Below are 12,055 nucleotides of genomic sequence, written 5' to 3'. Positions count from 1 at the left end.
TCAAATACATAACAATACAAATATCGACTTTTTTTAAAGATTCAAATAGAAATTCTAAAGTTAGCCAGCAGTAGTGGCACACATCTGTTATTCCATCATCTGGAAGGCTGAGGCAAAAGAATTATAAGTTCAAGAATAGCCTGCACTACTCTCATTTTTAGGCCTAGGCTACAGGTCAAGAAGTCTGTTACAAAACCACAAAAGGAAGGGTGGAAGGAAGGAAGTGAAAGAGAAAGGAAGGGAAGGAGGGAAGGAGGGTCAAAGGGAAGCTGGATATGGTGACATTATCTTCACTCAGCCAACATAAAATGTCAGTGCATATTTATTTTCACCTATTTATTCTATGTGTTGGTTTTATTCTTTCTGTTATTCCCATGTCTCCCTTTCTTCCTTCCCTGTTTCTCTTTTACTTCCCTTTTAAAAATTAAGTTAAAGCTGGGTGCTGGTGGCTCATTCCTATAATCCTAGCTACTCAGGAGGCTGAGATCTGAGGATCACGGTTCAGAGCCAGCCCAGGCAGTAAATCCGTGAGACACTCATCTCCAATAAACCACTAGAAAGCTGGAAGTGTTGCTGTGGCTCAAGTGGTAGAGCGCTGTAGAGCTGAGAGTTCAAGCCCACGACTGACCACAAAAAAAAAAGTTAAACCGCATCTTCTTTGTAACTTCACATCTTATTGAGAAACATAATGTTCATATCACCACCAAAGAACCCACACTAGCACATTCTTGTAGACAATAACAAATGAAAAAATAGTGCTAGAGGCATAGCTCAGCAATATGGTATCAGCTTAGCAAATTCAAGGCCCTGAGGTCAAATACCAGTACTACCCACAAAAAGACAGACAGCTGGGCACTGGGATGGCTCACGCCTGTAATACTAGCTACTCAGGAGTCTGTGATCTAAGGATCAAGGATCAAGCCTAGGCAGGAAAGTCCACGAGACTCTAATCTCCAATTAGCTACTCAGAAAAATCTGGAAGTGGCACTGTGGCTCAAGTGGTAGGGTGTTAGCCTTGAGCACAGCAGGCCCTGAGTTCAAGCTCCAGGACTGGCAAAAAAAGAGAGACAGAGAAAGAGAGATAGACAGACAGACAACAAATAATAAACACAACACACACAAAAAAAAAACCTATTTATGCCAGATACCTCTTGGTTCATATCTGTAATACTAAATATCAAGACAATATCAAGAAAATATCAAGACAATTGTTATTTGTAGGCAGTTCAGGCAAAAAGTCCCTAAGCACAACACAGTGGTACTTACCTGCAATCCTACCTGGAAAGCTGAGCTATGAAAGACTGTGGTTTCATGCCAGGCCAGGAAAGAAAAGGTTTTGGCACCCTTTCTCAACAGAAAAATCTAGTTATGGCGTCGATACCTATCATCCCAGATGTAGCAGGAAATGTAAATGGAAGGATTATGTTCTAGGCCAGTCTGGGCAAAAATTGAGGCTCTATCTCAAAAATAACTAGAATAAATGATTTGGGGGTATGGCTCAAGTGGTAGAGTACCTGTCTGGCAAGGAAGAAGCCCTGAGTTCAAAATCCAGTATCTCTGATGAAAGGAAGGAAAAGAGAATACATATTTATCACAAAAGAAGAAAGGAAAAAGAGGTACCAAAATGGTCTATGTGCAGAAAACAAGTAGCAAACTAAGAATCCAGTCTTTCCTTATTGGTAATCATATTAAATATAAATGGAGGGCTGGGAAGGTGGCTTAGTGGTAGAGCGCTTGCCTTGCATGCATGAGGCCCTGGGTTCAATTCCTAAGCACCACATAAGCAAAAAGAAAAAAGCCGGAAGTGGCAATGTGGCTCAAGTGGTAGAGCGCTAGCCTTGAGCTGAAGAGCTGAGGGACAGCGCCCAGGCCCAGAGTTCAGGCCCCACGACTGGACCCCACCCACAAAAAATATATATGTAAATGGAGTAACACTTCAAACACAAGAGAGTCACACAAAAAAAATGGAGAAAAATTAATACAACTGAAATACATACTCCCTACACGAGACACACGTTCAATAATCAAAATATGTTCACAGTAAAAGGATAGAAAAATATACAACATATCTTTTGTATATAAAATATGTAACTATACATAGAGAGACAGACAAAGAAAATTGTGTGTTTGCATGTATGGAGAGAGAGACCCACAGAGAGAAACAGAGACTGAGAGAAATAAAGAGACAGAGATAGAGACAGACACCATCAGTAGCATATGCTTCTTTCTAGTCCTAGGTATCTGGGGGGCTGAGAATGAGAGGTATCATTAGACTCCACCTGGGAAGAAAAGCTCACAAGACTTTCTCCACCAATACCTGGGAGAAATGGTACATGCCTATCATCTCAAGCAACATGAGAGGCTGAGATTGGGAAGATCATGATACCAGGCCAGCTCAAGGAAAAAATACAAAAGACTGTCTCCATGGAGAGAAACTTGATGTGGTAATAATGCCTGTGATCTCAGTGATGTTAGGAAACCTAAAAGTAGGTATGTGTGACTCATATACAATAAGCTTATGCACTAAAATGTATTCAATTCCACTATATTATTAATTTTTTTAAACCCAGTGTGACATTCTTTTCCCAAAGCACATGGCCAGCAATTGGTAGAAATGAGAAGGATCTGAACCAAGTGAGTTTGCCTCTTCTCTGTGATCTTAACTGTGTAGGAGGAAAAACAAAAATGTGCAGATATCCTTGTCTATGGCAATGTGTGGAAGGAATCACAAGGAACTTTAATCAACAATGGGGAGTAAGCATGTAGGTGTCTATGATCTCTGAATTCATCTTATAATAAACATCTGTTTTATTAATGAAAATATCGGACAACTCCTTGATTTTTTAAGAATCTTTTCAAATTCTTTGAGGGCATTTTTTTTTGTTTTTGTTTTTTGTTTTTTTTTTGGGGTCCGGTCATGGGGCCTGAACTCTGGGCCTGGGCGCTGTCCCTCAGCTCTTCAGCTCAAGGCTAGCGCTCTACCACTTGAGCCACAGCACCACTTCCGGCTTTTTTCTTTTTGCTTATGTGGTGCTGAGGAATCGAACCCAGGGCCTCAGGCATGCAAGGCAAGCGCTCTACCACTGAGCCACCTTCCCAGCCCCATTTGAGGGCATGTTATTAGGCCAAGTTTCATAAATAACTGCCATTAACATTTCATCCTGCCAGGGGAGCCCCAAAATTGGGTTGATGCCAAGAAAGGCAGTCTGGGGGCTAGGAAAATTCATGAAAGAAGGGCCTGTGATATGTGTTCTGCTTGGATAGAACTGTTTGGGGGCAGGATTCAGAGCTTCATTGAGCTATGCTGTTTAGCTACCAATACCCAGGATTCCCTGGGTCACACCAGTGGAGCTAGCTGCCTGGGAAACTGCTACTGTCCTGCAGTAGATTAAATTCTCTGTATGCATGTGAGTATAAGCAAATAGCTTTATTTAAAAGAAACATGAGTTTGGAAATTATGCCTTCAGTGAGACTGCCTCTTACTCCTGTGTCTGTGTAGCAGAGGTTTGCTTATTTATTGTTTTTTAACTTAATAATATATTCACATGGGAACATGTTATGAATGCAACAAAACATTATGGAGTATCTTTATTAACATAAGAAATAGCTTATAAATGTTAGGAAGCGTTAGATTGTGTTTAAAGATATGTAAAAGAAAATGATAGAGGTTAATGTTTAAGCTATAACTAACTCATTGTAATAATTTCCTTTGTTCATATGTTGTGGGGTACAGTAATAGCAAGATGGTTTGTTCTTACATTGAACTTATTGTATTGTCATTCATACTAAAACATTACAAGGGCATATTAGGCAAAGGGCTTCCTTTTAAAAAGGCTTCATATGTAATAAAGACTGATTACAAGTTATTTGGGGGAAAATTTATTTTGACTTCTGATTGTGGGCTATCTCAAAGCTATTAAGATACAAGGTCAGGGCTGAGGGATGTCTCACTGATGGAAATTTTGTGTAGCATGCCCAAGGCCCTGGTTTCATTCTCTAGCATCATACAAAAAGAGAATGGTACACACACTATATGATCAAAGTTAACATGGGATTTGAGGATTTAAGTTCAAATCCCAGATCTGCCACATAATAGATATATGACCTTGGACAAGTTATTTATTAAATTTATTTTTAGGTCTTATTTTTGGGGAGGTGGAAAGTTCAGAATAGCACTAATCCCTTACATAGGAAAGTCAAATGTGGTAACGAATCAGTGTTCTATCAATATTAGTTCTCATCTTCCCTCTGAACAAGAAACAGAGTTGGAAAAACATCCTTTTTTTGGGGTGGGGTCTGGTCGTGGGGCCTGAACTCTGGGCCTGGGCGCTGTCCCTCTGCTCTTCAGCTCAAGGCTAGCGCTCTACCACTTGATCCACAGTTCCACTTCCGTCTTTTTTCTTTTTGCTTATGTGGTGCTTAGGAATCTAACCCAGGGCCTCAGGCACGCAAGGCAAGCGCTCTACCACTGAGCCACCTTCCCAGCCCCTGAAAAAAAATTCTTTGTGCCACTTTCAAGCTAAGGAAGCACATGCATTTCCATACCTCTCAGAATCTCTTAGGCTGTCTCATGACTCTGTTACCCTAACTGCATACAACCTTGCTACTCAACCTTCCAGTTATGATTGAGTTCTCTATACTGTAGACACTTACTTGTGAACCAATTGTGTATATTCATGCTCTGTCAGTAGAATTTGCTTTGAGAATGTAGTTACTACACTTGTTTTCCCAGTCAAGGTGTTAAGAAACTTCTGTTCCAATAAGGAGCCCTTCCAACTCATTTTACTTTTTTATTAAAAATTTTAAGTATATGGTAAAAACACCACATGATCAAATATAGCAACCTTACCCAAAGAACCCACTTTCACTTGACAAATACATGTGGAAGAGCCAGTGCTAATAACCCCTTACAGCAGCTGTCTCATGTGCCCCAATTTTCATAAACTGACACACTATAGCAATGGAGCCAACTCAGATAACATTGAATGAATGTCAATGTATAAAATGTCAGAGGATAGAGGCTTTAAAATTTTAGGTGTTCAGGACTGGGAAGGTGACTCAATAAAAGAGTGCTTGCCTTGCATGCATGAGGCCCTGGGTTCGATTCCTCAGCACCACATAAACAGAAAAAAAAAGCGAGAAGTGGCACTGTGGCTCAAGTGGTAGAGTGCTAGCCTTGAGCTGAAGAGCTGAGGGACAGTACCAGGCCCAGAGTTCAGGCCCCAGGACCGACCAAAAAAAAATTAGGTGTTCAGAATGTTAAGCTTTCAGGTACTGTAGCGTCAGTAGAGTGTAAGCAAGCTGTTATAGCCAACACAACTCAAGTGCATGACCTGACAGTAATAGATTAGTTCTGCTTATCATTTCCATTTAAGTCCTCAAAGTAAACACCTTCACTTAAGAGCACAAATCCAAATACAATCCCTTGGAGGCTGCCACACAGGGAAAGGAAATTCGCAGCAAAGAAAATTAGTATGAGCAAGAAAAAGAGAAAAAAAATCAGGATATTCCAATGTAAAATAAAATAAGAAAAAAACATTCAGTGGCATCAAATGCAGCTGAAGATTCAAGAATGAAAAGTAGCAAAATGTGAATTGACCAGGAGGAAGTTAGCAGTGGTTTTGAGGATAAGTGGTTTTTAACCGAGCAAGTGGTTTCTATTATATAAATGGTGTCTTGTTTAGAATGACATGTTTAAATCAACAATTTGCTTTCACCAGACGGTTAAAGGACCATTATAATTAGACTCCTTCCTTCATTAGTATTTACTGTGCTCTTACAAGTATCCAACCCCATAAAACCACAGGTAGGGATACCTAATAGAAAAGCTGTAATTAAATCAGAATGGCAATCACAAGCAATCTAGACAAAGTTTTAAACCAAGGACTTAAAAATAGGAGTCTCATTCCCTTGTAGTTTTTCAACTAAAATATGCTTTTATGATATATTAGCCTTTTGTTTACCTCTTTGTGTGGGATGGTACCTGAGGTTGAACTGAGGGCCTTGCACTTACTGCTGTCACTCTACCACTTGATCCATACCTTCAGCCCTGATTTTTGCTTGTTACTTGGAAATGGAGTCTTTCCCTAGACTGGCTTCAAACTGCCATCCTCCAGATCTCAGCCTCTTGCATAGTTAAGATTGAAGGTATGAGCCACCAGGACCTGGCTTGTTTTCCTTTCTAAACTGATTTGCCAGCCTAGAAGAGTAGCAGAGTTTAATAAATAAACATACCTCAAAGTGTTTTATGTATGCTATGAGGAAAAGGAAAAATGCTATTTATATCTTCTTAGATTTTTCTACAAACATATAAAAGCCCACACAAAATAGCCCAGAGAAACCAAAATTTCCTTAGTTTTATTGCCTTTTATCTAATCATTTAACAGATTTGTTTAACCACATCCCTGGCAAAGCACCAACTTGGATTCTGACAGGAGAGTAAAAACAGCAGTTCTCAAAAAATCTTCTGTGAGTTACAAGAAAAAACAGAAATGGTTTTTATACCATAGACATTTATTTTCACAAATATTTGCTGCCTGTAACACCAACCCAACAACTCACTTGGAATAGACCATGGAAAGTTACCAATTTCACCACATTTTCAGAGATTATAACTACAGATCTCTGCTTCTCAAAGCAGACTTAAAAGCCACATTGTAGTGAGAAATCTGCTCCCTGGAAATAAAACCAGCCCACAGGATACATTTGGCACATCAAACATAGAGAATTATTTTAAGTTTAAACATGGATATATTTTGTTTTGTTTTTTTTTTTGTGTTTTTGTTTTTGGGTTCGGTCATGGGGCCTGAACTCTGGGCCTGGGTGCTGTCCCTCAGCTCTTCAGCTCAAGGCTAACCCTCTACCACTTGAGTCACAACGCCACTTCTGGCTTTTTTTTTCTTATGTGGTGCTGAGGAATCGAACCCAGGGCCTCATGCATGCAAGGCAAGCGCTCTACCACTGAGCCACCTTCCCAGCCCCATGGATATATTTTGAAACACGATAAAATTCATGATATTTTCTAAAACAAAAATTCAAAGGTATTTGGTTTGGAAGACTAAAGTCCAGGCCTGTGCCACTGAGAATTTCTTCTCTCTTCAATTGCCACATTGATGCCTTCTGCCAGGTATCTCTACAAAAAGGCACAGATGTTATGTCCAGAGACCCTACCTCTAGCTAGCTATTCTAATTAGCAAAGTAAAGAAAATTTTATTTTGTATCAGTTATAATCATGTGGCACCAGGGTATCCATTAGCTTCAGAATTAAGGTTTGTAATCCCATATACATATACAAAGGGCTGTTTTAATTTGTCATCCAAAATAAACCCACCTTAGAAACAAACCAACCCATTCAGAAGTGTGAAGTGAGGTCTTTTTCCTTTTTCTACTTTCCATATAGTTTTTTTTTTACTAATGAGGGGAAATCTTAAAAAAAAAATCTAAAGAAACCTTGAAAGGGTTTTCAAGGTCATCATAACAAAAACTGCCTGCTTGAAAACTATTTGTTTCTTGAAAAATGTCAATAGCAGGAATCTCAATTAACTTCCCTCATTGCTTTCTTACAACTCTCAGGTCAAAAGCCACTCCTGTCACAGTCTAATAGAGAATATCCTTTTTAGGGGAGTAGTACTAGGGTTTGAACTCAGTCTTGTGATTACTAGTTAGGTACTCTACTTCTAAGACACATCATTGGCCTGAGAATATCCTGTTTAAGCAGTTAACTCCAAACATTTTAACATAGGTATCTGAAATTCATTATTCTAGTTAACTAGTGTATTTTATTTAACTTATATTAATTATACAAAATAATTTGCATACATGTATATAATGAACTTTAATCATATTCATCCCTCATTAGCCTGTCTCACCACCTTGCCTCCTCCTAATGTTCCTCCTCCTCTGTGCAAACTAGCCAGCAGTATTTGTGTTTTATTTAGAATGGCAATTGACTTCTTGTAACTTATTTGAGAGACTATGTACAATATGGCAATTACAGAAAAAAACAGGTTTCACTAATGGATGTACAAAGAAAATGACTCTCAAATCAACTCGTCTTAATAATTAATTTCCATATTATCTTAAAAACACAGGTTTTATTCTTCCTTATAAGACTTTCTGGGGCTGGGAAGGTGACTCAGTGGTAGAGCGCTTGCCTTGCATGCATGAGGCCCTGGGTTCGATTGCTCAGCACCACATAAGCAAAAAGAAAAAAAGCCAGAAGTGGTGCTATGGCTCAAGTGGTAGAGCACTAGCCTTGAGCTGAAGAGCTGAGGGACAGCGCCCAGGCCCAGAGTTCAGGCCCCACGACTGGATCACCCCCCACAAAAAAAAGACTTTCTGTGTGTCTGTGTACCAATACTGAAGTTTAAATTCAGGGTTTCATATTTTTGCTCTGCCTTTTTGCACAAGGCTTGGGCCCTACCACTTGAGCCATATCTCCACTTGTAGCTTTCTGCTGGTCAATTTAAGAGTCTCAAAGACTCTTCTGCCAGGGAAAACCACAATACTCAGATCTCAGACTCTTGAGTAACTAATATTACAGATGTGAGCCATCAGAACCTGGTGTTGTTTTATTGTAAACTATGTGATCAAAAGTCTGATTCCTAGGAGAATGCTAAGCATATTCTAATTTAGCCACCTGAAATGTGATTTTATTACAGGAAATGGTTGGGGTTTTTTGGATGTTTTCTTTTGCTGGTTGTGGGACTTGAACTCTGGGCTTAGACACTGTTCCTGAGCTCTTCAGCTCAAGGTAAATACTCTACCACTTGAGCCACAGTGCCACTTCTGGTTTTCTGGTGGTTAGAGATAAGAGTCTCAAAGACTTTCCTGCTCAGGCTGGCTTTGAACTGTGCTCCTCAGATCTCAGCCTCCTGAGTAGCTAGGATTACAGCTGTGAGCCACTGGCACCTGGCAGGAAATAGTAATTTAAACAGGGTCATCTCTTTAATGAGACTTAGGGCCTCAGCCTGTATTTTCTTTTTTTTTTTAATTTAATTTTATTTTATTTGTGAACATACTGTACAGAGGAGTTACAATTACATGGGCAGGATAATGCGTACATTTCTTACCAAGCATTGCAGCCTCCTCCTTTGTTTACCCTTCACATCCCTTCCCAGCCTCCCCCCTCCCCCCATCCCAATCCTTCTCCTTCCCCCCCCTTGCCCCCCCCCCCCCGCACCGACATTGTAAAGCTCGTTTTGGACATGACAACTTGTACTTCTCATTGTTGCAACAGGTCCACCTGTATCCTTAAACAACTGGTTTTTCCCCATCTCCTCCACAAGTTATACTGACATCAAATATAGTGAAAGCAGGGGTTATACTGTGGGGGAGGGACATACAAAGCAACAAAGAGATAATCTTATAAATGCGTTATAAACACATGCATGAAAGAAAAAAACATTAAAATACACATCTAAGGGTTCATTTTCCTGACATCACATTATCTGACCTTTTCCGCTTGACTCATACATATACTAGATATTACAAATAAGGGAAACCATGGGACCTATGTTTCTTTGGGCCTGGCTTACTTCACTTAATATAATTTTTTCCAAGTTTTTCCATTTCCTAACAAATGGGGCAATGTCATTCTTTCTGATGGAGGCATAGAGTTCCATTATATATACCACATTTTCTTGATCCCATTCATCTACTGAGGGGCATCTGGGTTGGTTCCATATCTTAGCTATGGTAAATAATTCAGCCTGTATTTTCTGAGGGGTATAAACTGGATTTCAAATACAAATGAGCAATCTCACTTACTCAGTGGAAAGTACCCATCCCACAGATTTTCTAAAACTTAAAAATTCTTTTAGAGGGAAACAGTATTGATTGTGTAAAAGATTTATTAATCAACGACACAAAACTACAACTAACATTGACCTTAATATTGACAATTAAATCATAGCAACCTGGTAAGTAAATTCTAGTTGAAGAAAATAAGCTCTATTAAATTTCTGAGGAAAAGGCAGTGATTCTAACACTTTTAAAGCAGCCATATGAACCGTTCAAACAATAGGGAAAAAATATCAGCATCAATACTTAGTTTGGAGGCAAAGAATTGTAAATTACATAGTGACACATGATGTGTCACAGAACATTGGTAATTCCTTTAGTCTCAGTGCTTTAGACCCAAAGCTTTACAGTGCTACCACCACCCAGGACTCCCGTGATAGGCTCCATCCAATGACTAGCTAGAATTGAATTACACTATGTGACTCTCTACTTGTCAGCAGAACAGACAATAATGAACATTTTCCCTTCTTGATGCAAATTATACATTCAAACCAGATAATCTTGTCTGGTAAGAGGCTAGTTCAGAAAGGCCAATTTTCTATTATACTATATCAACAGCAAATTCAGAAAGATTTAAATTTCTATCAATAACAAACTAGCAAAAGCACAGCACTTTTCAAAGGCTTGTTGAGAAAAAATAAAGTCAAGAGAAACACTGCATTATCTCCTTTACAATTTACTAACTCAGTTTCAGAGAGATACAAGTTTTCAATGCTCTAACATGAATAGGACAAAGGTAGACTTAAAACACGTGAACAAATATCTTGCTTGCAGTCGTAATCTCTTTCAGCCAGGTAATTTTATAATTCACTTAGGGAGAACTCAAGTATCCTAAAATTAAAAAAAAGTTAATTTACTTGTTCCTTAAATTTCTATATGTTCATGTCTTTGCCTACATTCTAATCTGTTCTCACTAATGAAGATCTTCCCATATATTCCCAGTCAGTCCAACAATGAAAATACGAAAATGCTCTAGAGATTAGTTCAAACTATGGTTCTCATCATAGTTTACTATTTCCCCCAAATCAGGTTCTTCGTTAGCCAAGATGAATTTATAAATAAAATGGTCTAATAAAAACATCATTCAACCAAGAAAGCAACATTCTCAAATACTGATTAAGACTGTGGTGAATGACTTTGTATGTAACTCATGAGGTGCAGTTCTTGCTTAGCATGCTTAAAGTTTTGGGTTTAATCTCCAGAGGTCCCCCCACAACTATAGCAAATGAAACTAAGGAAAGGCTAAGGGAAATCCCAATATTGGTCAAGAACAGAGTGTACATATTTTCCAGAAAACCTCATAGACAAAGACCATTCCATTTCTCTTCACTCTAACTCAAAACACATGAGAAATGGGACCGCTTAAGATCTTTAGGTTGATGTGTATAAATCAGGGAAACTCAGACAAGCTAAGCATAGACAAGCTAAGTTATTCCTTTCTGGTACTTATACAACACCAGCAAGATTTTAATATGGTTCTAGATCAGACTATAACACATACAGACACAGGGTGGATTAAATATCAATATTAACCAAAATGAACACACCTTTAAGTCGAAAAGGAATTAACCCATCTGAATTCTTATTACACTATTTCATACTGGTTATCTGTTATGGCACGAGAAAGGTAGTAAGCCAGAAAAATTCCAATTAGCTGGAAAGAAAATAGTAACAAAATTAAACACACCAAAAAATCACTTGAAGACCTCAGAATATACATGTATTCTATCAGTTGTAATTCATTAATTTCCTTCCTTGAGTGTTTCTAGATGTTTCACATTCTGTACCAGTACACTAGTTCAGCAGTAGATTAATTCCAAGGATACAAGTTTTACTACTATGGTGACTAAGAACTTCACAAGTAATATGAAATAAAAAATCAGGAGTCATGAGTTTTGGACAAACCCTAAGTTACTATGAAATATAACACTTGGCTCAGAATAAGCATCTTATCGAATAAAACTTCCATCTATGAGTACAGTGGAAAGCAGTGTAATAATTATGCGAATGCTCTAGAATGCCTGTGCTGTCCAATAGTCATTAGTCTCATATGGATGCTAAGTACTTCAGATGGGACTAGTGCAACAAAGGTTCTCTTTTTTTCCTTTTTTCACAATAGTAGTTGTTAGAACTCAGGGCTTATACTTGCTGAGCTGTTGCAATATTTTTCCACTAGTTATTTTTAGGACAGTGTCTTGCCTTCTTTCTGAGCCACAATCCTCCCCCTACTTTTAGAATTCCAGTTGTCACTAGT

At 38.6% G+C, this 12,055-nt stretch overlaps 1 protein-coding gene across 4 annotated transcripts in view; it reads right to left on the bottom strand.

The window, feature by feature from the left end:
* The window catches only part of Tspan6 (tetraspanin 6), a 128,647-nt gene that overhangs the window by 111,688 nt on the left and 4,904 nt on the right, over positions 1 to 12,055 (bottom strand). For 2 of the 4 annotated variants that reach the window (XM_070040089.1, XM_070040092.1), the window contains 2 exons: positions 11,349 to 11,455; positions 10,462 to 10,632 (listed from right to left, as the gene is read on the bottom strand). The exons of the other annotated variants lie outside the window; for them this stretch is intronic. In XM_070040089.1, the coding sequence (XP_069896190.1) occupies positions 11,387 to 11,455 (69 nt within the window). In that variant the 3' untranslated portion in view covers positions 10,462 to 10,632; positions 11,349 to 11,386. Of the gene's footprint in view, positions 1 to 10,461; positions 10,633 to 11,348; positions 11,456 to 12,055 lie in introns of those variants that run through there. 4 annotated transcript variants of the gene reach the window in all.

This window comes from Dipodomys merriami, unplaced genomic scaffold (assembly GCF_024711535.1).
Source record: "Dipodomys merriami isolate MVZ:Mamm:240054 unplaced genomic scaffold, mDipMer1.0.p SCAF_3, whole genome shotgun sequence".
In the NCBI taxonomy this organism is placed as follows: Eukaryota; Metazoa; Chordata; class Mammalia; order Rodentia; family Heteromyidae; genus Dipodomys; species Dipodomys merriami.
Note: the sequence above shows the minus strand (reverse complement) of the source record. Positions and strands in the feature narration are given on the sequence as shown.